Source organism: Dama dama, chromosome 25 (assembly GCF_033118175.1).
Source record: "Dama dama isolate Ldn47 chromosome 25, ASM3311817v1, whole genome shotgun sequence".
NCBI lineage: Eukaryota > Metazoa > Chordata > Mammalia > Artiodactyla > Cervidae > Dama > Dama dama.
In genome coordinates, this window is record NC_083705.1 from 62,237,855 (window position 1) to 62,264,709 (window position 26,855).

Genomic DNA, 26,855 nt, shown 5'->3' on the forward strand with positions numbered 1-26,855 from the left:
GGAGAAACCATAATCAGCCCCAGTTTTATGCATGTCATCAAAAGGGGATTGTCTGGTTTCTCTCTCCACCCTCGGCTGGATGAGGGGAGAGGCCAAGTCTTGTGGGTCAGGTGGAGATAACAAGACCCGCCCTCCCCAGATGGTTTAAGTTCTTCGTGTTTTCTCTGACCATTCTGTCCTTTGCTTTTCTTTTCTGTTGGTATATTTTTCTTTTCTCATATCTCTTTTGTTCTCCTTAATACTTTTTCTGTGTGTTTGTGGGTTTTTTTCCTTTTAAGTTGGTTTCTTTTTTGCTACTTCACTTTCTTTCTTTGATATCTGTGTAGCTGCTAACATCAGTCACTTAACTTGTCAAATTTCTGCTGTTCTCAGCCTCAAGGGGCTCATGGAAACCCCTCCAGGTTTGTTTTAGGGGAGATCTTCCTATTGGTGACAGGTACTAATTGATAGAAATTCTTGTAGTTGTGTTGGGATGAAAAAGATTGAGGATTCTAACCAAATAATCGAGTGTTCATTGGATGAAGAAAAAAATGTCATCACAAAGCAGAGTCTAATAATATAATAAGTATCTAATCATAGCATTTTAAGATTTTCTCATGCATTTCCTAGAATAAAGATAAGCTTTTTATTATATTTTCCTCACCCCCTAATTAATCTAATTCTCTAAGTTAGCTTAAAAATTCCCTGTAAATCACTCTTAATTGTAATATATGGCATTCATTTATTATATAATTGTCTTGATTAAAACAAATAAGATTATGAAAAAGTAAATATACATTCAGTGCACTCAGATCCCAACATTAAAGCGTTCAAAGCTCAAGAAGGTAAGCAAGTAAACTTTTGGCAAAGTCATCTCTTAATAAAACAAATTATTGTGTAACTGCATCACCATTTAGTCTCCAATATGTTGTCGTTTGATGTTTAATAAGGCCTTAAGTTGTGACCAAAAGTTTCAAAGAAACGAGCGATAAGGCAAATCTAACCAGCAGATTATATTTTGTGAGTGTAAATCAGTTTGCACCAGCCTAATAATCTCCTAAAGGTGTATACAGTCAGGAAACTAAGAACACTGATCAGATTCTCTAGATGAAATATGAAGGGAGCCTCCAGAATGGGGGAGGGAGGGCTGGGCATGAGTCCCATCAATTAAGGAAGCACAACAGAGTGACTGGTAGTGATGACTGTTGTAATCTGTGTCTTTGAAACCACTGTGAATAGCCCTTATCGTTCAAAGACGATAAGATAATAGGATAACTTTGTACTACAGTTTCCTCCTGGCTTATTTTAAGAAACTTAGATTAAAGCCACAAATCAAGAAGGAAAAAAAGTTTTCTTCTGGGAGTCCCTGGCAAGTTTGCTGTTTGTTAGAAAACAGCTCTGGTGCTTGGCATGATCACAAAGGCTTCTCAGCTAGGTGAGCAGACCGTTCTGTAGAAACGAGACAGGGTTGTGGTCTGTACAAGTCAGCAATACAAGTGTGCTCCGCAGCGCACACACAAACCAGTGTTATCTTTGCTTCTCTTGTTCCACTGTGAAATTGAGACCTGTAATCACTGAGCACCCATTGAAAACAATTAACCTGAGAATGTCTGTTTTAAATATATTTCTAATCTGTAAGAGGAAAGCATTTCCTCTATATTCATTTTCAGTATCCACATTTAGATACTCTTTATTTGTGTTACTGGTGGATCAAAGAGATAACTTACGGACATTTTACAGTTACTGAAGTAGATGCGATATTCTTTGGTGGATTTGTTAAAACAGATTCTTGACTGATGGTGGCAAAATGTCCCTCTTGAGTGTCTTGGGGCAAAATAAAATTAGAATAATAAAATTATCCTGCTGGAAGACTGTTAGAAGTATTTTTTTATGTTGTAAATGATAATATCTGTATATCCTGGTCTAGTTTCCTTCAATCAGATTTATTTCCACGAAAGAAATTACAGCTAAATTCTCATGTTCACGATGCTATCACAGTTTGGAGTCTTACTTTGTTTCATACTCTCAGTTTTATAGCTTGTACATATAAACCATTTTCAGATAATGAATCTTTTCGCTGAAAAGATGTTTATTGAGAAAAGGGACGTGTTATTTTCCTATGTAAGTTAGAGTTTATTGCTGAACTCCAGAATCTCTTATAGAAGTTGCTCCTCACATTGACTGAACTAAGAAGGAAAGTGTTAACTTGGACACAGTTTTAGACTAATTTCCCCTCCCTGGGGTGTCTGGACAGAAATATGATCCATAAGTATGGAAGTGGTTCTCCCCCTACCCTCTGCCCCAACCCCCATGGTCCTGCCTCACTCCAGGGTTAGAATATCAGTCCCTTTGTAGCCTTGGTGTTAAGCTCTTAAGACCTTAAGACCTACTGATCTTAACATCCAACTTTCCTTAAATTCCTCCCCCCCTCCCCCGGCCCCGCAACCCTGGGGAGACAGGTGGCCTCATGAACTCCTGGAAGCGCCGCTGGTGCGTTCTCAAGGACGAGACGTTCCTGTGGTTCCGCTCCAAGCAGGAGGCCCTCAAGCAAGGCTGGCTGCACAAGAAGGGCGGCGGCTCCTCCACCCTGTCCAGGAGAAACTGGAAGAAGCGCTGGTTCGTCCTCCGCCAGGCCAAGCTGATGTACTTCGAGAACGACAGTGAGGAGAAGCTCAAGGGCACTGTGGAGGTCCGGGCGGCCAAGTACGTTCATGAGCCCTGGCAGGGGCTTGGGGCTGCTTCCATCAATTAGGTCCCTGACTCCAAGCTGTCTGGGACACGTTCTCTGAAGCAGTAGATTGTAGGAGGTGATCGAGAGTCCTCACCATTCCTTTCAGTGGGCTGAATTATTAGGAAATCAGAGAAATAAGACCATCTGTGAAAGTTCCCTTGAGTTTTGAAACTTTCAGCTCTGGGTTATAAGATGCTCACTGCACATAGAACTAACCTGTTGGAAATGTGATTGGCCGTACACAGGAATCATGGTGTGGATATTGATCCATTGGTTGAGCATCTTGTCATCCTTTTATGGGTCAGCCTATCACTTTTGTTTCTTCCCACGCCCGACTGTAGCCAACAGATGGCTATGCTGGGAGCGGACAGTCCATCTGGAGGGGTGTGAAATGAATCGTTTGTGTCCCACCTTTGCTGGGTATCCTAGGCTTTTCAGGCCAACAATGAGAGCAGCAGAGCTGGGGTTTGAATCCAACACCCCCCTTTTTCTGCCATCTTTTTTTTTTTTTGGTCACACCACTCAGCTTGTGGGATCTTTGTTTCCCAACCAGAGACTGAACCTCGGCCCATGGCAATGAAAGCACCAAGTCCTAACCACTGAACAGCCAGGGGAATTCCTGGTTCTTATGAACCAAAGCATTGAACCATTGAGGGCCTATTGTATTTGTTTAAAAATTAAAGTTTTCAGAAAATACTGAGAATTTGAGGAGTAGCTGGTTTTCTTAGGTAACTAAATACTAAGCATAAAATTTGGGGTAACATGTAGCTACACCGCACTCAAAGTGAGCAATCATGTATGTTTAGAAAATGGGTAAAAATAAGCTTTGAGAGACGGAATTAACCCCTGAATTCATGAGACCTGAAAATGACTTGTCGTTTCTGCTTAACCAGTGTCAGGAGCTTTAGAAAATGGTTCATTGAAAAATGGAGAGTTTGACCAATTATGTATTTAATTTTAAGGACAAACAATGAAATGCAAACAGCAGAGTCCTGGAACGTTCCAGGCTGCCTGTTTGGGGTTCCTGAGGAGGAGCCCCTGTTCTGTAGTCAGATGAGTTCGTGGGAATTCGAGTCTGAGTCTTGCAAGTGTGTGCAGCATGGCCCAGCTCTGAGCCTCCTGCAGTCCTCCCCCTGCCCTATGTACCACGATGGTCCTCTCTTCACCCCATAGGTGGGGGGGCTCACAGAGGCTGGGAGGCTGAGAGAGACAATCACGGTTGTGAATTTCACCAGTGTAAATTTGATGGATGTTCCTTTTGCTGCTTGCTGTATAGCAAATAAATGCTTAATAGGGCCCTGTTCTTCAGGTGTTATGTAGAAATTATAGAGGTAAGGAAGTGTTAGTTCTTCAGCTGTTGATCATGTTCCGTAGAGAGAAGGCAATGAGTTGTTAAGGTTTCACCATCATAAGGTTTTCTTCATTTTTTATTTTTATTATATAAAAAATATATATTTTGTATTATAGGAAATTTCAGTCATACGCAAGCATAGGTTGGAGACTAGAATGAAATTCATGTGCTCATTATTCAATGTTCAGTGGTTACCCACCCCTAGCCAGTGGTGTTTCATTTGTGATCCCACACTGCTCTTTCCCCCACCCCTGCAAATTACATTTTTTTGTTGTAGTTGACTGAACTGCATGGCTCATAAGATCTTAGTTCCCCAGTCAGGGATTGAACCCACTCCCATGGCAGTGAAAACACCCAGTCCTAATCATTGGACTGCCAGAGAATTCCCCAAACTACGTTTTTAAAGCAAGCCCTAACCATATGATTTCATTTGTGAATATTTGGTATTCACTTAAAGTTTAAGATGTTTTAAAATATATAATCACAATATTATGACCACATTTAAAAAGGAACATGAACTCCTCCTGTCATCCAAACTCTAGTCATTATTCAGATTTCCCCAGTTATCTTATAAATGGGGGTGATAGTATTATTGGTTCCAGTTGGTTTCTTTCTTCAAATCAGAATGCAAATAAGGTTCATAGTTTTTGATCAGTTGACAGATCTCTCAAATTGCTTTCAATTTATATACCATCCCCTTCATCTTTTCTTTCACTCCCTATCTGTTATTGGAGATGCTGCCTTATTTATCCTGTAGTTGACAGGCTGTGTTTATTGAGACCCTGACAGTATCATCATCCCCAGGGGAGCTTTTTGTAAATGCAAGTTACTGGGTTCTACCCTGAAAAACTCCACCTGAGCTTCTGAATGTTCCCCAGGATTCTGGTGGACCTGCTGTGGCTCAGAACCACGGCACCCACTCGGCATACACAAGGTAACTGAGTTCCCAGGTAGCTAAGGGGCTGGTCTGGGATAATGTGGCCAGGTTAGATTTCCCCTGAGGAGTGTCACCCTGCTCCAGAGGTCGCAGTATCAGACACTTGGCTGATCGCCTCCCCAGCAGCGTCACCTCTCTCTCTCCTACTCTTAAGAGGGCATCATAGACTCCTGTGTGAATTCTGATATTCTTGGCTTTTTAAAATATTTTATCTTAGTTGTTGCTCTTCTTCAGTTGCCAAGTTATGTCCAACTCTTTGCGACCGTAGGGACTACAACACTCCAGGCTTCCCTGTCCTTCACCATCTCCCAGAGTTTGTTCAAACTCATGTCCATTGAGTTGGTGATGCCATCCAACCACCTCATCCTCTGTCGCCCCCTTCTCCTCCTGCCTTCAATCTTTCCCAGCATCAGGGTTTTTTTCCAGTGAGTCAGCTCTTTGCATCAGGTGGCCAGAGTATTGGAACTTCAGCATCAGTCCTTCCAAGGAGTATTCAGGGTTGATTTCCTTTAAGAGATCTCATCTTGGTGATTCTAGCTAAAAGGTCATACCATATTTATTTTTTCTAAGCGGACTGCTGAATGTTCTAGTTGTAAAATAAGTGTTTTACTGGAAACAGCTACTTCAGCTGTCAAAGCAAGCTGTCTGTATCCCCAACACCCTTCTTATTGAGGAGATCGCCACCTCTGGTCCCATCCTAACAGCTGCTTGTGTTTTACCCTGCTCTTCTTAGCCTGGTCCACTGAGTTTGAACCTCTAGGGTGGTTTAAGAATGTTAGGATCAGATCAAGGTGAAATTGAGATCTAGAAGCACTCAAGTCCTGCTCTTCACCCCAAAGCCCCTGGTGGAAATAGTGTGTCCTTACTAGAGGAATTCAGAGGTGTCAGGGGCGGCCTGAAACCTCAGTGGAACGCTGTGATGAATGAAAGCGCTCTTGCAGATTGGCCGCAATGTGGGGGTCCCTTATAGAGCAGTGGGGGAGCCTAGGGAAGGTACAGGCAGAGTGGGGGCACCTGAACTGGGTGGGCCTTGGATGGGCCAGTGGGAGAAGAGAGGCCCCTCCCTAGAGAAGTCAAGGATGCCCCCCAACCCCATTCCCACCTCCCCTCACACACACCCAACAGACACCCCCATTCTCGAGCAAGGAGGAATCTACCACCCCCAGAGACCCCGTCATCATTTCTGAAAGCGAAAAGGCTAAAGGATTGGTGTCTGATTTTTCAGTTACTGTGAAATTTCTCTTCTTGCTCCTCCCTAAGCATTCATTCTGTGTTCCCGATCTGCTTTGGGCGCTTGTGTTCCTCTGCAGGGAGATCATAGATAACACCAGCAAAGAGAACGGGATTGACATCATCATGGCCGACAGGACCTTCCATCTGATTGCGGAATCCCCGGAAGACGCCAGGTGAGGCCCTGGGCTGTCAACTCAGTCGTAGCTTCATCCTCGCTTCTCTGTTGGCCTGGGTGTCACATGGGTCACTGTTGAGCCGAAAGCTCTTAAAAGCTCTTAACTGACTTTTCTCATTGGGTATTTCTGTTAGGATGGTTGAGGACTGAGTCAGAAGAGCTGAATTGACAAGCATTGAATACTTGTCTCCTGGGGACTCTTTCATTGGGCTTTATGTCTGTTACAGTAACAAAGCAGATGGATTTCCAGCTTCACTTGCCCCTGGAAAGACCCTTTGCTGGGTCCACTCAGGCTTTTATTGTCACCAGCAGCGTGTGGAAACTGCGCTCCTACACACAGCTGAAAGCCACCCTCTGGAAACCTCTGAGCTTTGGAAGGGAGCTGCTCTGGTTTGCTTAAAGGTTGAAAAAGCAGGAACATTCACCACTGGCTGTTTAAACAAATGCCAGGATTGTGGCATTTGGGAGGGTGCTTAAGGCTGTGACAGTGAAGAATTCCATGGCTGGAGAGATAGTTAACACTCGGAACTTACTGTGTTTCAAGCAGTGTTCAAAATGCTTCACGTGTTTTAACTCATTTAATTCTCACAACAACCCGACAGGGTAGCAGGAGGATTACTGTTATCTGATTTTACAGAGTAGGAGACTGAGGTACAGAGAAAAGTGAAAGAAAAGTGAAAGTGAAGTCGCTCAGTTGTGTCCGACTCTGCAACCCCATGGACTATATATATAGCCCACCAGGCTCCTCCGTCCATGGGATTCTCTAGGCAGGAATACTGGAGTGGGGTTGCCATGTCCTTCTCCAGGGGATCTTCCCGACCCAGGGATCGAACCCAGGTCTCCCGCATTGTGGGCAGACGCTTTACCCTCTGAGCTACCAGGGAAGCCCCAACAGAGAAAAGCTAGTATAATCTGTAAAGGAAGGCAAGCTCAGTTCTGTTGAAGAGAGGCAGGAAGCCTCTTAAGGAGCTTGGACTTCTGACTGAGCTGAGAAGACAGTGGTGTCTCTTATTGGCTGTGGCAAGTTGTCTGACTTTCCTGGACCTCGGGGTCCGTTGTTGGGCCGAGATGTGGCACAAATTAAGGACTGGGGTTTGCCCCTCAGTGTGACGCGTGGCAGGGTCACTCAGGAGAGCCTGTGTCTTGTCTGTCCCTGCTGCTTTCTGGGTGTGTCGGGTCAGGTTGGAGCTGCCTGTCATCCAACGCCACAAAAGGAGCTTGTCTGAGCTCAAAATGCTCATCTGAGCAGTGCCACAAAATGCCTTCTAATTTATGAGGGTGACATCCCTTGGCCTGTGTTCTTCACTTTTCAGAGCTTCCCTGGTAGCTCAGATGGTAAAGAATCTGCCTGCAATGCAGGAGAACCCAGGTCAGCCCCTGGGTTGGGAAGATCCCTTGGAGCAGGGAATGGCAACCCATTCCAGTATTCTTGCCTGGAGAATTCACTTGTCAGCTCAGAAATCACTAGAATCTTCCAGAGAGTTCTTGGGGCCTTTATGACCCCTTGCCCTTTGGATGTTTCTGTGTTGATACAACACCATGGCAGCAGCATGAAGGGCAAAGAAAATAATTCTTCCCATGGGAACGAACTAAAACCCCCTGCTCAGATCCATAAATCATGACACAACGCTGGAAAAACAAGCAGACCTGGAATTACAGCCCCATCATTCTGTCTGGGACTCCTGGAGACCACATGTGGTTTGCCGCGGTCCAGGGAATGCCCACGGCTTTGCAACTGAATTATAGACCCAGTGTTTGGCAGCAGCCCTGCCTGTTTTGTGCCATAATGAACCTGCTAAATTTAACATTTGGAATATTGTAGCCAAGGACTTTTTGCCCTGACCAGTGGAACACATTTTTAAAAGTTCTTTTTCAGATTCTGAGTTGTACTTGATTTAGGAGAAGAGATTTTTTAGATTTGAAGCGGTCACCTGTATAGATGGAAGCCACAGCAAATTTTATTTGTGTGTCTGTCTGTCTGTCTGTCTGATCCCATGTGGCCTACGTTTTAAATATAAATGTTGCTCAGTGTTTGACTTGGGATATTTTTGAGCTTTACAAAGCAATGACTGAAGTTTTGCCTTTGGGTTAACTAGAATTGATGAACAAATTCATATTAAAATGTTTCCATTGGTCTCCCTAAGAGTCGCTGTATGTTGAGTATTTTCAAGCTCTTGGTTACATGTTTCTGCTTTAGGAATCACAGGAGATTTTAGTGCTTTGCTATAAATAATTTACATGACTTACCTTTAAATATAGGTATTAATTGCTTTACTTAAATATGCCATTGGATACCAAGTACTTTCTCAGTTTTAGTTACAGGAGTGTGTATATGTGTTTGATCAGCCCCCTACAGGAGAAGGACACCTTCTGGCATCTCACATTTGGTAGCTCTCACTTGTAGTTGCTTAGTAAATAATGGATGGATGGATGAACCAACAGACAACTGGATATTCATAGTCATTTTCCTGAAGTGTGTATTGTGTTTCTAGTTACAACATAACTTTTGTTGTGCTTGACTTTTCTGGAATTGGCCTTTTTCCTTCATTATCTGAATCTGATGAGGCTGGAAGTACCAAAAACCTTTTGAAATGAAGACAGAGGAGTTCTCTAGTCAAAATAATTTTCTACATTAGGCATTTTCTATTTTCAACTCTCCAGTGGTTTTATGTAGAAATCCTATCAGGTGTTTGGAAACCTCATCCTGGGATTGAGTAGGGAAAGTAGACCCCCAAGATGATGCTCTTGTATTATAGGCCTTCTTACCTTGGAATATACTTTTTAAAACTGAGAAGGCACTTGAATGTTTCCTAGGTTATAAATAATATCTTCAGTAAAGACTCTTGACTGAAGGGTTTTGGGTAGAACTGAGGGTTTCATTTCTTGCTGCCAATTTCTCTAGAAGCTCGTTATCATCATCATTAAATGTCCATGTGAATATAGGGCCAGAGAAAAGGGTTTTCCCACTGATCGGAAGTCACATCAGATGGTACTTCAAGGTACCTTGGCTGTTTGTTCCACCCTTGCTCCTTTGTTAGTAGGATATCCACATTTACCCATGAGGAACAGGCAAGTTAAAAGTTGCTCAGAGGAGATGTCATTTTTTCAGGGGAGGTGGAAAAGGGCGTCCCTGTTTTGTAAGTGCAGAGATTGGCCCTCCCCTAACCCTCGCTGTCTCCTTCCCACAGCCAGTGGTTCAGTGTGCTGAGCCAGGTCCACGCATCCACAGACCAGGAGATCCGGGAGATGCATGACGAGCAGGCAAACCCACAAAACGCAGTGGTATGTGAGCTGCGGTGTGGTGGAGGGGGGTGATCCCGAGGGGGCAAGGCGACCAGGAACTTGTGGACAGTTGTTTTGTTTTTTAGTAAGTAATAGTATAATAATTGGGCTTTCCAGGTGGCTCAGTTGGTAAAGAATCCACCTGCAATGCAGGAGATGCGGGTTTGATCCCTGGGTTGGGAAGATACCCTGGAGGAGGGCATGGCTACCCACTCCAGTATTCTTGCCTGGAGAATCCCCATGGACAGTGGATCCATGTCCTACATGGATGGGGAAGACTACCATCCATGGGGTCGCAAAGAGTTAGACATGACTGGAGTGACTAAGCGCACACACACACACACACTATAATAATTAAAGAGAGAAACAGGAACATTTTGGTAAAAATCATGCAGAAAAACAAGAAATTATAGAAGATGTGTGAGTAGTAATAGATTACAGTTTGCCCATCTTGAACAAAAAAAAAAATCCAATTTTTATGAAATCGTGGAAGCTTATTATATTTTCTTCAAAAGATTTACTGAATTACAAATCGTATTCATTCTGTCATTAATCTCTCCCGGACACGTATAAACAGAGCCACAAAACCATATTTTAGAAGTTGTTTCCTTTTCTTGTAAATGTAAAATTCAAGATCATAATATAAATCAGAAAATTGGTACGATTGAAAGAAGTTCATAAACACACTTTACTGAAAGTATTTTAGGAACAAGACAGAAAGATTCACTTATAATTTATTTAATGAGCAGACTGTAGATTCTGCCCTGTCTCAAGGCTGTCTGTACTGAATGAAGGGGAATGTTTCCTTAGATAATGATTACTTCACTGTTAACACACAAAGAAGGAGCCTTTTTTGTTTGCCTGCTTGGAGAGGCATCATCTAGGGATGTGATCATGATGCGTGCTGTACTCCAGTGGTTCTCTGAGTTTCTCTGCTTTTCGTTCCTTTCCAGGGCACTTTGGATGTGGGGCTGATTGATTCTGTGTGTGCCTCGGACAGCCCAGATAGGTAAGCTCAGGTGTGATGCTTAACAAAAGTACCTGCTCATTACCTGCAGGCACCCACAGGCCTCTATGCTGTGGCCTTGGAGATGACTCCAGGCTTCACGTTCCCACCCGGTCCACTCCAGCAATCACGGTCTTCCTTTCGGGGTGTCTTTGGAGTGTGGGGGCTTAGGGGTGAGGGAGAGCATGGAAACCTAATATAGACAGTCATAGAGACAAACAGGCTTCCCAGGTGGCCCCATGGTAAAGAATCTGTCTACAATGCAGGAGCTGTGGGTTCGATCCCTGGGTCAGGAAGATCCCCTGGAAAAGGGAATGGCAACCCACTCTAGTATTCTTGCCTGGGAAATCCCATGGACAGAAGAGCCTATGGTCCTTGGGGTCACAAAAGAGTCAGATACAACTTGATGACGAAACAATAACAACAAAAAAACAGGGAGAAACTTAGGATTCATATAGGAAGGAAATGCTTGCGTCCCAGCACAGGGGTGGGTGAACTTCCCCCTTCTATACTTTGATAATGAATTGAGAAAGGATTTTGATGCAAGTTTATATGTAGAGTGTTAATAAATTAAACCACAGTCATTTATTTTCCTTGACATGCCCTCCTTACCCATGCCCTTAAAAATAGCATATTTTCAGTTTTGTTTTTTTTTTGTTTTTGAAGGCAAATCATCTTTGGCAGTGGTCTTGGGGTCTTTGTACCCAGTGACCATCATCTTTACCGTCTTTATTTTGCTTCTCCACTTAAGAATTCTGAGTACAAGTGGGAATTGACTTTTGCCTTCAATAACATTGCTTTAGAGAGAATAGAAATGAATTAAAATTGACAACAAAAATCATGTCTCCTGGGCCAAATGAGAGTTCTGAGGTGTCCATCACTCACCATTCACAAAGGCTTTTCTGAACTGTATTCTTTGTTTCTACTAGTCACCCTGCACCTCCTCCTGCCTGGCTCAGGAACCTTGAACACTTGCGTGTCACATCAGTCATCAAAGCCCAGGTCCTTATTCTGACGGTCACATTCCTGCCTGCACCTCTCTTCTTCTAAACCCCTTCGTCTGGCACAGTGGGCATGTGATGATCCATGGGAGAAATTTCCATCCCTACCTGGCTTTTCCCTCTTCCCCAAGTGCTCACCTTTCTCCTTTCCCAACTCTAGAAAAACTTGTTTTTTAAGGAGCACCTGTCTGTCCATACTATAGTCCTGTTCCTCTTTCTTTTCCTTGAATTTTTGCAGCACTTAACTTCAAACATTTGAAAAGTTGCAAAATATTGTTCATAGTCCCTAGCTCCAGTGATGAAGAATTAATAGAAGCAAGGTCCTATGAGAGACTCAGCGCATTGCCAGATAAAAAGATGCAGGAGAAAGTAAATTTCCATTATTAATTTATCTCTGCCTGGAAAAGGCCCCCTTGTCAGCTCACACTAAGGTCATGGATCCAGGTGGCTCTCTGTTCCAGGCATAGTCAAGTGTATAAGATGTTCCACTTAGAGCTGTTTACTGATCTTCTGTTACTGGTGTCTGACATTTCATTACCAACCCACAGAAATATTATCCAAGGCAGGAAGAAATTTACTTTGGAGAGGCATCCAAAAAAAATCTTTCCCCCACAGTCACCTTGGTTAGCCTGCCCGGAACCGAATTTCATCTGGAAAGTTTTGCATGAAGAAATGTTTTCCCTTCCAGGACCTTTCAGAATGTGTTGCTCCAAGTGTAAAGGTTAATGAGGCATGAAATAAATCCTGCAGAAATGAGCGAGGTTTGCCTCAGCAGAAAATACAAGTAGCACTGCCATTTTTCTCCCCGTGACCCGTAAGCTGGGAAAAAGACGTTCAGTCTTGGTTCACACGGAGGTGAGGGTTTCAGTGGAGCTAAGCGGTTTTGCTTCCTTCTCTCTCCGCTGCTCAGACCCAATTCGTTCGTGATCATCACTGCCAACCGGGTGCTTCACTGCAACGCCGACACGCCGGAGGAGATGCACCATTGGATAACGCTGCTGCAGAGGTCCAAGGGCGACACCAGAGTGGAGGGCCAGGAATTCATAGTGAGAGGTGATGCCCTGAGGCTTTCTGACTTACGGAACCCTGTTCTCATCTACATGAGTATCTGCTGCATTTCCATTCTGAGCCTCTTCTCTGAATAATTTTGCCTCTTTTTTTTTTTTTTTTTAGTTGGAGTATAATTGCTTTGTCCAGGTTCATAGACATCAATTTGGGCAGACTTGGGGAGATGGTGAGGGACAGGGAGGCCTGGCATGCTGCAGTCCATGGGGTCGCAAAGAGTCGGACACAACTCGGTGACTGAACAACAACATAATTGCTTCACCGTGTTGTGTTTCTGTTGTACAAAGAACTGAGTCTGCCGTGGATATGCATATATCCCCTCCTCCTTGGATGATCTTGCCTGCTGGCATTGTTAAAAATCATCAAGTAAGGAAGGATTGTGGCCATTGCTAGCAGACATACAGAAAGACAGCCCATTTGTAAGCCGATGGTCACCTGGTACGAGATGCGGCTCATCCTGGTTTTGAATAATTAACACTTCAGTCTGTCTTTCCAGGGTGGTTGCACAAAGAAGTGAAAAACAGTCCGAAGATGTCTTCCCTGAAACTGAAGAAACGGTGGTTTGTGCTCACACACAATTCCTTGGATTACTACAAGAGCTCGGAAAAGAACGCTCTGAAGTTGGGCACCCTGGTCCTCAATAGCCTCTGTTCGGTCGTCCCACCCGATGAGAAGATCTTTAAGGAGACGGGTAAGCGGTGCGGTGTGCTTCGGGCTGATCATGCTTGAGACGTGGCCCATAGGAGTTGCCGGTTTGCTCAGAGCAAAGGGGTGAGGTCCCCACCTAGCGTGTGTACATTCCCTCCTCTCCTCTCCAAAAATCTCTCTTTCCTTGTTCAATTATCTCTTGAGGCTGTCCGTGGTTACCTATATGAACACTTGATAATGTAAACCATAGTAAAGGGTCCTGATTTTTTGAGTTGCAGAAAGATTCTTCTCAGGGCAATGAAATATAAACAAAGGTTTTCCTGCAGAGCACCTTGTTTTTCTGTGCTTCTGTTTTTTTGTCTTTCTCACCGTTGTACTCTGAGAGTCATAAAAACAAGGTAGAACCTGAGTGTCAGTGAATGTAACCCAGTAGAATATAAAGTAGTCACATAGCTTCTTTTTCTTTTCCCATTTGGGTATTATGAAAGATGTTTCTGGATTGTTTATTTTTATTTTTGTTGCTAGTTGTGACTTTGTGCTTTTTTAGTATTGTTACTGCATTCGAAAAAAACTCTTTTTTTAATTTTTTTAAACTGAAATCACTCCATTGTACTTTCGTCTGGTGTCCGAACACTTGGACTGCTTGTTTTGCATAAACAGTTTCTTTTGAAGGGAAGAGGGAAAATCGTAAGGAAGAGAAGGAACAGAAAGGGAGAAAAAAAAGAAATCTGAGGGAAGAGTTCTCACTCCTGTCCACAGCCTTGAACAGGACTTCAGTTTATGCCTGTTGCTTTTAGAGCAGATGGTACTAATTATATGTTTGTTTCTGGGCTTATCATTTTAATGTTTGTCTCTCCGTCTCAACTGTAAACTCCACGTGACTTTGGGTATCTAGTGCAGGGCGGGGCATATGGAAGAAGTCAGCAAGTAGCTACTGAACTCAATAATGAGGGACTCAGGTGGAGACGACGTGGGTGCTGGATTTCTGGGACTCTGGTACAGGGATGTCACCTTGGTCCCCAAGGTTAACACTGGTATGCGTGCGTCCCTGCTCTCACAGGCTACTGGAACGTCACCGTGTATGGACGCAAGCACTGCTACCGGCTCTACACCAAGCTGCTCAACGAGGCCACCAGATGGTCCAGCGCCATTCAAAATGTGACCGACACCAAGGCCCCAATTGACACCCCCACGCAGCAGCTGATTCAAGATATCAAGGTGAGAGTGGTCATAGTGGTCAGTAGTAGCTCCCAGATTCTCACCCTCAGGACACCAAGATGTCAGCATTAGTCATGCTTCATTTTCACTCTGTAATCGAAACTAACTCTTGGTCAATTTCATGTTTGTGCATCCCGGGTTTTAAAAAATCTAAATGCTCGACTGCACATGGAATGTGATGCTAAAGCTATCCTGTCTGGGGAGGTGTTAGGTGTGGCTGCTGAGGCAAACCCAGCTGTAGAACTGTGTAGGCAGAGGGACAGTGGTCTGTAATTTAGGGTGCGGGCTCCCCAGTCGCAGGGACGTGGTGTGACCTGTGTGGGGGACAACCTGCATGTCACAGATTCCACTTGAGCCCAAGTTGGGGCCCTTCTAGGAGTCACAAAATAATTCTACTTTCACTCAACGGTTTCTAGACCACACAAGTTGATTCCTTAAGAGCCCATAATCTAAATCTAATCCCTAGGGCTCAGTCATATCTGACTCTTTACAACTGCATGGACTGTAGCCCACCAGGCTCCTCTGTCCATGGGATTTTCCAAGCAAGAATACTGGAGTGGGCTGCTGTTTCCTCTTATAGGGGATCTTCCCAACCCAAGGACCAAACTTGTGCCTCCTGCATTGGCAGGTGGATTCTTGACCCCTGCACCACCAGGGAGAAACCCAGGATGGGTCTAGAATGTTGGAATCTTTGTTAGGTGCCTCCAAACTCACAGAAGAAGCTCCAAAGTTTCTGGATCAACATTGACCTTGTTAAATTGTGATTTTCTATTGATAAAGATTATTTGCTCTGATAATGAATAATTAAATGGCAGCCATGAACAAGGATCACAGCGCTCATTTTCCAGGAATGGAAATGAAGATGTGGGATGTTCTGGTTGCATTGTTCACATAATGGGTCAGTCCCTGGTGCAGAAGCGAGTCAGGGGAAATTATTTTTATGTTGTTCCTCCAAATTTTCCACATGGGCAGGGTTCCAATACGAAGGAAAGAGCCAGAGCTGTGACAGAAAAGATACCAAAATGATAGTGAGGCAGGCATTTATTTACTGATATACGTCAAAGGAAAGTAGCTCATCAGATCCAAGAAGGAAACTGCCTTTGTAAAGGTGGGAGAGGGTCTAATACATTGGTAGGGCACTATTACCCCCCAAATTCAAGTCATGCTCTTGATTCCAAAATATGTTTTCTGGGTATTTGGAGTCAGATTCCTGTAAGTCAGTTATCCTACAAACTACAGAGCTGTCCATGGAACCCTTGAAACTAATATGTCATTAGGAATAATTGAAACTAGTAATGTCATTTCTTGTCTTAAAAAAAAAATGAATTTTTTGAAGCTTTCTTGTGAGAAAAGAAAGAAAAAAGCACATATCAGCTGAACTTTCTTTTCAGAACTGTATCTTATCTACCCCTCTACTTACTGTATAAATCAAACACGAAAGAGTAAATAGTTTTTAACTGTGAAACAGTGCTTCTTAACATTTAGAAACACTTCTTAACTTAGACAAACACATTTAATTCATTTGAAATCAGATGTTTTTAAAAAAGTAAGTAGAATTTTTTTAAAGTAATTTAACGTATTTCTTTCTTGTTTTCAGTTGAGTGTTACTGAAAAAGTTTCATACTGGAAATGAAATTGGCACGATAGAATGATTTATTGCCTCTCCTTCAACTTTTCTGTTGATTCAAAGTTCTAAAAATAATTGTGACTTTTTCAGATCCCAAATTAATGTTTTAGAAATATGAATACATGATGAAATTCTCTGAGAGGAGCTCTTATATTTCAGGAGTTCTTAGGAAAGAATGGTCTCACTGATAGCATAGTGTCATTTTCAGATGGAGGCTAGAAAGACCAATGAAAGAATGAGCAAAATGTATTTTTTTTTTTCCTAGTGGCCATACGACACAGCTTGCAGGATCTTAGTTTCCCAACTAGGGATCACCCAGGTCCCCTGCAGTAGAAACTTAGAGTCCTAATTACACTGAACAGCTAGGGAATTCTTATTTTTAAAATGAATTACAAACAAGGATAGCATGATTTGGCCAAATGACTTATGGCTAAACAATTAGCCAGAGAAGTTATTAATTTTTTAAGTATATGTAATTCCCAGAGATTGCACCTTAGAAGAATACCTATGGCAAACCTAGACAACATATTAAAAAGCAGAGACATCACTTTGCTGACAAAGGTCTGTATAGTCAAAGCTGTGCTTTTTTCAGTAGTCATGTATGGGTGTGAGAATTGGACCATAGAGAAGGCTGAGTGCTGAAGAATTGATGCTTTTGAACTGTGATGTTGGAGAAGAGTCTTGAGAGTTCCTTGGACTGCAAGGAGATCAAATGAGTCAATCCTGAAAGAAATAAACCCTGAATATTTGTTGGAAGGACTGATGCTGAAGCTGAAGCTAGAATCCTTTGGCCACCTGATGAAAAGGACCAAATCATTGGAAAAGACCCTGATGCTGGGAAAGATTGAGGGCAGGAGGAGAAGGGGATGACAGAGGATGAGATGGTTGGATGGCATCAATGGGCATGAGTTTGAGCAAAACTCCAGTAGTGAAGTAAAGGACAGGGAAGCCTGGCATGCTGCAGTCCATGGGGTCGTTCAGACACGACTTAGTGACTGAACTACAATACTGACAATCTCCAGAGGGAAGGTTTTTTAATAACATAGGAAAATATATGCAAACCAAAGAAAGAGAATGAGAATAAGCTATGTAAGAAAAACAGGAATGTGTGATTTGTCCTGAAACATCACTTGTGGCTATCTTGGTGCTTGAGATGATTAATGCTGGATTCCCACCACCATCCCCAAGCTGCAGGTGTTTCGTGACGTATGAAAACCATTCGTGTGCAGGTGGATACGGGTGGCTTTGTTCTTTCGTGTGTATGCTTATTATGATAAGCTTGTGGGCATTCTCTCATGGCCCCGTTCTTCTCAAGGAGAACTGCCTGAACTCGGACGTGGTGGAGCAGATATACAAGCGGAACCCCATCCTGAGGCACACCCACCACCCTCTGCACTCCCCACTCCTGCCCCTGCCCTACGGAGACATCAACCTCAACCGTGAGTCCCAAATTCCATCCAGACCCGGGACATGGTGCTGTGGTTCCCTGTGAACTCTTGAGCTCCATCAGATTAGCATTGGTTGGTTATAGTGACGTGAGGATTGTCATATTAAAGAACATGCCAGTTCTCCCCAGGAACTCACGGTACCCTTCATATACCAGAACTGGGGTTCCCAACCTCCAGGATCCGATGCCTGGTGATCGGAGGTGGGGCTGATGTAGTAATAATAGAAATAAAGTTCACAATACATGTAATTCACTTGAATCATCCCCAAACCAACCCCACCCACCTTACCTCGTCCGTGGAAAAGTTGTCCTCCACGAAATCGGTCTCTGGTGTGAAAACGATTGGGGAACGCTGTGAGAGGCAGACCCTGAACAGGTGTCTTACCTGTCAGCTGTGGAACCTGTTTGGCATAGACCAGCTTCTCAGTAAGCATTTTGCACAGTGAAATAGTTCAGTTACGTGTTTAAATAACTAAAAATAGTTTAGTTTAGCCTGCCTCCGTTGGGCTGATTGGAGTGTCCAAGGCACATGGCGGGGGCGTGGTCACTGCATCCTGAAGTAGCTCAATCCCCAGTCCTGCCTCTTGTCCGCTGCTCAGCGGGTACCTTCTCTGAACCCCACATGCTCAGAGGGTACCGTCTCCGAACCCCTCGTGTGACTCTCTTTGTTTTGCTCCTAGTGCTCAAAGACAAGGGCTACACGACGCTTCAGGACGAAGCCATCAAGATATTCAACTCCCTCCAGCAGCTGGAGTCCATGTCCGACCCTGTTCCCATCATCCAGGGCATCCTCCAGACGGGGCACGACCTCCGGCCTCTGCGAGACGAGCTGTACTGCCAGCTCATCAAGCAGACCAACAAGGTGCCCCACCCGGGCAGCGTGGGCAACCTCTGCAGCTGGCAGATCCTCACCTGCCTGAGCTGCACCTTCCTGCCCAGCCGCGGGATCCTCAAGTACCTCAAGTTCCACCTGAGAAGGTACGAGGTGGCCTGGGCAGTGCTGCTCACGTCGGGGGTGCAGTGGCCCGCGGCTCCGATAACTCAGACCCCGAACAGAAGACGCCTGGGGTGGGTCAGCCTCCTAGGTCACCTGAGCAGCTTAGCGGGGGCAGACGACCTTTGTGTCTCTAAACCACACGGGGCTGGTCCAGGGACCAGGTCACTTTGAGGGTTGTGTCCTAATGTGTAGGACATTGGATAAATTTAATACCACCACTCTATATAAGGGCTTCCCCAGTGGCTCAGCAGTACAGAATCCATCTGCAATGCAAGAGATGGGTTTGATCCCTGGGTGGGGAAGATCCCCTGGAGGAGGGCATGGCAGCCCACTCCAGGATTCTTGCCTGGAGAATCCCCATGGAGAGAGGAGCCTGACGGGCTATAGTCCATGGGGTTGCAGAGAGTTGGACACATCTGAAGCAACTTAGCACACGCAAACTCTGTATAAACAGGAAAAGAACAAACCAAAAAAACTTAGATATTTGTTTCAGATCAAGCAGGTGGAAACTGTCTGATTCAGATGCAGATTAACTGTGAAAACGGGATTTTCACGGGACAGTATGAGGCACGTGGCTTTTTCAAATATAATAGCTCTGCCGAGGTCAGCTGGTAGCAAAAGTTGCTCCCAGTCATACTTGGAGCTTTGGTCTCTGGATTTTCTGTCTGCCTTCCTTCCTTCCTTCTCTCTCTTCCTTTCCGCTGCTTTCATCTTTAAACAGCACAGGGTGAGCTACAGACGTGGCTGGCGTTGGCCCCGCACACCACTGGGACCCCACTGGCCACCTTGGTCTGCGGCGCCTTGAAGCTGCCTGACTCTACCTAGCCATCCATGCTCACTCTGGCAACTAACAGTCAGCGTTTGTCTCCTAGGATACGGGAGCAGTTTCCAGGAACTGAGATGGAAAAATACGCCCTCTTCATTTACGAATCTCTTAAGAAAACCAAATGCAGAGAGTTTGTGCCTTCGCGAGATGAGATAGAAGCTCTGATCCATCGGCAAGAGATGACGTCCACTGTGTACTGCCACGGCGGGGGTTCCTGCAAAATCACCATCAACTCCCACACCACGGCTGGGGAGGTAAGCGGGAGGCCCAAGTGCCCACACGCTTCCTCAGGTCAGGAAAATTGTGCACAGTTAGGCTGGCATACTGCAGCTGCTCCGTAAACGAGGAAGTGCCCATAATCCTGCTAATCTAAGAAGCAGTGGCATGTCTAGTAGTCTAGTAGGGATTATGGACCTGACTCGGATACACCTACCATGACGAAGGTGTATCTGATTGTTTCTTCAGTACCACAGTTTACTGCAGAAACGATCGAAAGTATTTCCGTTCGCCACACAAACATCTGGAACATGGGGTCTTCCCAGGTGGCTCAGTGGTAAAGAATCTACCTGCTAGTGCAGGAGCCATAGGAGACGTGGTTCAACTCCAGGGTCAGGAAGATCCCCTGGAGGAGGCCAAGGCAACCCATTCCAGTATTCTTGCCTGGAGAATCCCCATGGACAGAGGAGCCTGGCGGGCTACAGTCCATGGGGTCACAAAGAGTCAGACATGACTGAGCAACTAAACAACAGCAGCAATCTAGAACACTGGGAGAGGGGAACACAGTTTTTTTCTTTCTTTTTTCAATGTAAACTTAGTATTAATATTGCAAAACCAATGGGCTAAAAGGAATAGTGCAATAAAACCCAGGAAAGCTGGTGTAGCAGAAATACCAGCGGAAATCACTGTTAGACAAAAGGGCTTTATTTTTGTTTTACAATTTTATTTACCTATTTATTTTGGCTGAGCTGGGTCATTGTTGCAGTGTGTGGGCTTCTCATGTCTTGCTACACAGGCTTAGTTGTCCCGTGACATGTGGGATCTTAGTTCTCCAACCAGGGATCAAATCCACGTCACCCGCATTGGAAGGCAGATTCATAACTACTAACCACCAGGGAAGCCCCCAAAAGGACTTTAGTTTCATGCACTTGCTAGTTTTCAAGAAACTGGCCCAGCATCTGCCCCTACCAGGAGGCAGAATATCCTGTGTTCTTTTTTGGCAAGGAAGACAGAGAACTGATTTCAAGAGAACCAGGGGGAACAGCACCTTTGAAATTCTACACACGACGGTGTCGGAAAGCTGCTCGGACCCTCACGTGTGCCGGCAGCTCCCTCTGGCTTCTGATAAAGGCATGTTCTAGAACCACAGCTGAGGACCCCATGTGTTTCAGGTGGTGGAGAAGCTGATCCGAGGCCTGGCCATGGAAGACAGCAGAAACATGTTCGCGCTCTTTGAGTACAATGGACACGTCGATAAAGCCATTGAGAGCAGGACCATTGTGGCGGATGTGTTGGCAAAGTTTGAAAAGTAAGTTCCTTCTCCCTGAAGTGGCAGCAAATTAGAAAGAAGTTGAGAGAAAGAGGGTTTGAACTTCTATTCGATTTTCAGCTTTAGCGCGTGTTTGAATCCGCCTCATTTTACCTGTGCTGAAGCATATTTAATTTCTCATCTCTTTCTGCTGCCTGTTTCCCTTGACCCTGGATAGAGCCACTGTCTCAAACAGGATTCACTCATCCTTCTTCCTCCGCCCCATTCCTTCTCTCGGTCGCCTGTTGTTCCCATTATCTTGGAATTTTCTGATTTTTCTCAGATCTTCACTTGTCATTAGTTTTGAAGCTGGGTGAGTAGACAGAAGCTGGCTTATAAACTCTCCAAACCCCATTTAGTATCTCTTCGACCTGCAATATTTACAGCCCCCAAGTAACACAGAAGATAGTCCTGCTCTGGAATGATTCTAGTGCCAATAACAAGACTCCAGCCAGGCTGGGCCCTCGCCCTCCCCGACTGCATAAGGGGCAGAAGCAGCTTTAACTTAGAAATGTGGCAGGGGACCACAAGGTTTAGAGCAGCCCCAAACTTCAAGTCTCTGAGAAGTGACATCCTCTCTTCTGGGTGGGCCTGGTCTAAGTGTTTTGGTGGAAATAAGCCAAAATGGAAAGGAAAAAAAAAAAAAGATATTTCTGCTTTATGTAAACACAGCTTCCCTAATATTCATGTCAGTTTTTGTTCAGGTTGGGTTTTTTTTTTTTTTTCCCCTGTGCTGTGGGCTTGCAGGATCTTAGTGACCAGGAATCAAACCTGGGCAGTGGAAGGGCAGAGTCCTAATCACTGGACTGTCAGGGAATCCCCATGTCAATCGTTATAAGTATTTGAGAGTTGGCAGAGGGAATGAAGGAATAGGCTTTGTTTCTGTTCTCCCTCTGAATGCAGCATGGTGCTTTGCTGGAACTAACCAGAATGGGCGCTCAGAAAATACTTGTTAGCTCAATTTAACTGAAGGCTGCCTGTTTGTTTTCTTTAAAAGTAGGATGAAAGCGTGTTTTTCGCTTCTGGATGAGTTAGCAGGGAACTCTCAAAAGCTTCTCCCTGGCTGTTTTCTCTCCCGCCACCCCACCTCCACACTCTGCTCTGAGCCCAGACAGGGTATCTGAAGGCTGATATAGAATACATCCCATGCGCTGATGGCCCTGTGGGCCACCCTTGACCTGTATCCGGTTTTACTTCCTGCGTCTCTCTCCGCTTCTGTCTGTAGGCTGGCTGCCACTTCAGAGGCGGGCGAGCAGCCCTGGAAATTCTACTTCAAACTTTACTGCTTCCTGGACACAGACAACGTGCCAAAAGACAGTGTGGAATTTGCCTTTATGTTTGAACAGGTACATGGAAAGATTGAGGGGAGGAGGAGAAGGGGATGACAGGATGAGCTGGTTGGGTGGCATCACTAACTCAGTGGACATGAGTTTGGGTAGGCTCCAGGAGTTGGTGATGGACAGGGAGGGCTGGCGTGCTGCAGCTCATGGGGTCGCAGAGAGTCGGACACGACTGAGCGACTGAACTGAACTGAACTGATGGAGTTCTTAAGCCCCTTTGCAGACGCAGAGGGGTGAACCCATTCATACCCCTCTCATTTTAACTGCTAGTCCTTAGAAACCAGGCATGGCGGTAGAATTCCCAGCATAACCAGTGCGGGCTGCTCTTTTATTCACTGGTAGAAGGAAACTTGCATACATATTATGTGAACTCTTGTACCAGGAACTGTCCTAGTTGGGGATGGGGAGGAGGGAGAGGGAGAGGAAATAATAAATACACGTTTTCAGTGGTACCCATTGCCAGGGAGAAATTTAAAGCCGCGAAGGGGCGTTAGGGTCCCATTTTATGGGAAGATGGCATTTGAGAGAAATCCTGATGGTTCGAGGGGACAGGCCAGGCGGGCGTCGTGTCGCATGGCCGTGTCTGGCCCCGTAAAGCCATCGACCGCCTCTTCGCAGGCCCACGAAGCCGTCATCCACGGCCACTACCCGGCCCCCGAGGAGAACCTGCAGGTGCTGGCTGCCCTGCGGCTCCAGTACCTGCAGGGGGATTACACGCCGCACGCCCCGGTGCCGCCCCTCGAGGAGGTCTACTCGCTGCAGAGGCTCAAGGCCCGCATCAGCCAGTCCACCAAGAGCTTCACGCCGGGGGAGCGGCTGGAGAAGAGGCGCGCGAGCTTCCTGGAGGGGACCCTGCGGCGGAGCTTCCGCACGGGCTCGGCCATACGGCAGAAGGCAGAGGAGGAGCAGATGGTGGACATGTGGGTCAAGGAGGAGGTATGCTCTGCGCGGGCCAGCATCCTGGACAAGTGGAAGAAATTCCAGGGCGTGAGCCAGGAACAGGCCATGGCCAAGTACATGGCCTTGATCAAGGAGTGGCCTGGGTACGGGTCGACGCTCTTCGACGTGGAGGTGAGCACGGGCTGCTGCTTCCCGGACCAGGTTGCGCACCCGAGTCAGTGTGACCTCGGTCAAGGTCACGGGGAGGGAGGACCGGGTAGAACATGTGGCTCTCTTACCCTCTGAGGTTGCGTGCATGCTAAGTCGCTTCGGTCATATCAGACTCCTTGCGACCCTCCCCCTGGGTTCCTCTGTCCATGGGGATGCTCCAGGTGTGAATACTGGAATGGGTTGCCATGTCTTCCTCCAGGGCATCTTTCCCACCCAGGAATCAAGCCCGTGTCTCTTATGTCTCCTGCTTTGGCAGGTGGATTCTTTACCACTAGTACCACCTGGGAAGCCCTGCCCTTGTAGGTTAGAGGTCCCCAGTTTTACCCTTCACACCCTCCCCCACCCACCCAAAGTATTCTTCCTCCTTTTCCGTAAATGCTTTTGTAATGTGAGAAGCAAGTGGAAAATTAAGATTATCACCTATTCTTAAATAACTGACTTTATTATTCAAGCTGTAGACCCAGTGAAAAAGTGCTGGTAAAAATCTACATTAAAGTTTTTAAAAGAATCTTAGCCAGTATGTCCATAAAATTAGAAAATTTGGATATATTTGGATTTTAATTTTTTTTTTCCCCATGACTGTTTGTAGGAAAGAATTTCTTTTACACAATTGGAATTTGGCTAAATTTGCATCAACCCAGTACTGATTCATATCCTTTTTCTTTTTTTAAGTAGACCATTTATTGAAAGAAAATTTTATTAATGATCAAAATCAAGCCTTTGACAAACTGCAGCCTGAGGGCCAAATGCTGCCTGCCTTCTTTTTTTTTTTTTTTTTTAAATAAAGTTTTGTTGGAATACAGCAGTGCTCTTTCTTTTATGTATTTTTCTTTGGCTGCTTTCAGGCTAAAATGGCAGAGTTGAATAGCTGTGACTGACACCACAAACCCTAAAATATTTACTGTCTGTTCCTTAACAGATAAGTTTGCCAACTCTTGGTCTAGATGAGCATCTATTTTTCTTATGATCAGGGTCATTCAGCATGTTATCTGTTGACTTTTAAAGGAGGCTTTATAAAACCCTAAATATTGATAATATACTCCATGAGTTTTCACTGGATGCCATCTTTGGGTGGGCGGGTTGGTTGATCGAGTCAGTTACATTTGTTTTTTGTTTTGATTTTTTAATTGTTTTTCCATCTTTTTTTAAGCTTTATTGAGATTGTAATTCAGATAGCATACAACTCACCTATTTAAAGTCTACAATTCAGTGGTTTTTAGTAGTCACAGAGATACACAGCCATCACTACCATCAATTTTAGAACAGTTTTATCACCCACAAAAGAAGCCTAACCCCAGAGCTGCAGATGCCAGAGGCCTTTGTAGCAGGTGCCCTTGATCCCAGCCCCGCCCTGCTGACCAGGACAGGGAGTGAATGCCGGATTGATAGTCCCATTAAATACCCACTGGACTGAATAAAACCCAGTTACATTTGTTTTTAAGTGGAAGTCAGATGCTTTGTACAAATACCTCCTCTCCTGTGTCCCCGATGTGTATCCCTCTTGAGTCCCATTGCCTGCTGGTGTCATCCCTATATCCCGGCTCCTATGTCCTTCCACTTATGTGTGCAAAAAAGTCTGTTGGTAAACCAGTGAGATCAACCACCATACACACAAAAGGTCATTGCTGCTCCTTGTCCCAAGATGTGTTTTTTAGGAGGAGCTGAAATTGCTCAGCACATGTTTGGAGAATTTCCCTCTATGATCCTAGATTTTGTATTTGAAGAACAATCATCCAAAGCAGGATTGAGGCGGAACTAGAGATAGACAGGGATCCTCAGGTGGCATTAGTGGTAAAGAACCTGCCTGCCAGTGCAGGTGATGTAAGAGATGCCAGTTCCATCCCTGGGTAGGGAAGATCCCCTGGAGGAGGGCATGGCAACCCACTCTAGTATTGCCTGGACAATCCCATGGACAGAGGAACCTGGCGGGCTACAGTCTATACGGCGCAAAGGGTCAGACACAGCTGAAGTCACTTAGCATGCAGTGATAGACAGGCTGCTTGATTTGATGGGGAATTACTGTCAAGTTCCTCGCCTGTGGCCACCTTTTCATAGCTAATTCACATGGCCAAGACAGTGGTGATGTTGAGAGGTGAAGAGTCCAAGCAAGATGCTGAATTTACTAGTTGGTGTTCTCCAAATACATGGGGTTGATGAGTTGGTCAGAAATCAATTGAGACAGCCAGAGAGCTACCATATCTTGTATTTAAATTGCCGTCTGCATAAAAAGACATTGAATGTGTTCAGTACTCTGTGCAGAGGGCTGGGCTCAAAGCCCATCTTGTGGTTTCTGTGTCCTGTTTCTGACTTTGCTGATCTGATCTTGCCCCAACTCTTGCCCGCCCCCCAGTGCAAGGAAGGTGGCTTTCCCCAGGAACTCTGGCTGGGCGTCAGTGCTGACGCGGTCTCTGTCTACAAGCGTGGGGAAGGGAGGCCATTGGAAGTCTTCCAGTATGAACACATCCTCTCCTTCGGTGCCCCGCTGGCCAACACCTACAAGATCGTCGTCGATGAGAGGGAGCTGCTCTTTGAAACCAGTGAGGTAAGAGGCAAATCTTTCGTCTGTGGCCTTGATGAACTAGCAAGACAACATCCCATTTCCTGATGCCTTTGACCAAATAACTTTATTTGAATATTTCGCTCTAAGACATAGGGAAATGCAGTGTGGTGGTCCCACCCCTGCTGCAGGTTTCTCCCAGGCCAAAATCTGATAGTCCCACATTTCTTCTGTATACCTTTGCAATGGAGAAATTTGGTTTCCAGCTGTCAGGGGGTCTTACCCTTGCAGGAAGAGAAAGGGGAGTGACATAGAGGTCCACAAAATATATATATGTATGTATATTTTGGCAATAAAGCCTTGCAAAAATTATTAGACAAGGTGGCAATGTATCACAGCTATGAGACTGGGGCCAGGCAGTGTCCAAGGAGCAGGAGGGAGTGAATGGCAGACCGTCCTGGGAAGAGCTAATTCTCACCACACAAAAAAAATCACAAAAACTCCTCTGTATATATGCCATCCCGCTCCAAAGCATAAAATGTAGTAGTAATCATGATGCGAATGCAGGAAGCCTGTTGAGGTCTCCACACAGGGAGCTGCTAGCAAGCAAAGGTAAGAAATGGGCGTGAATTCCATGCCTCCCATTTGGCTACTGGTGTGAAGTGAGGGAGAGGTGCTGGGAGGTGATGACCACGGACGTGGTGCAGGAGGTGTGCAGTGGGCTGGAAGGAGGTGGGGGCTTTTATGGGAGGGTCCATGGTGCCCAGCTTCTGGGTTTGGTCAACTCCAGTAGACAACAGAAAACCGTTGTGAGATCTTTGTGCATGGTGTGTCTGGACAGTGCTTTCACAGGGATGTCC

General features: G+C 45.3%; 1 protein-coding gene across 4 annotated transcripts in view; it reads left to right on the top strand.

Annotated features, from left to right (window-relative positions):
* The window catches only part of MYO10 (myosin X), a 256,726-nt gene that overhangs the window by 227,741 nt on the left and 2,130 nt on the right, over positions 1-26,855 (top strand). For 3 of the 4 annotated variants that reach the window (XM_061129312.1, XM_061129311.1, XM_061129314.1), the window contains 14 exons: positions 2,439-2,682; positions 6,309-6,404; positions 9,595-9,688; positions 10,642-10,697; positions 12,606-12,748; positions 13,257-13,451; positions 14,469-14,626; positions 17,569-17,692; positions 18,381-18,678; positions 19,570-19,777; positions 20,912-21,048; positions 22,274-22,394; positions 23,007-23,459; positions 25,849-26,040. In XM_061129312.1, coding sequence (XP_060985295.1) covers positions 2,439-2,682; positions 6,309-6,404; positions 9,595-9,688; positions 10,642-10,697; positions 12,606-12,748; positions 13,257-13,451; positions 14,469-14,626; positions 17,569-17,692; positions 18,381-18,678; positions 19,570-19,777; positions 20,912-21,048; positions 22,274-22,394; positions 23,007-23,459; positions 25,849-26,040 — 2,519 coding nt within the window. The remainder of the gene's footprint in view (positions 1-2,438; positions 2,683-6,308; positions 6,405-9,594; positions 9,689-10,641; positions 10,698-12,605; positions 12,749-13,256; positions 13,452-14,468; positions 14,627-17,568; positions 17,693-18,380; positions 18,679-19,569; positions 19,778-20,911; positions 21,049-22,273; positions 22,395-23,006; positions 23,460-25,848; positions 26,041-26,855) is intronic. The other variant, XM_061129313.1, reaches the window with a different exon arrangement.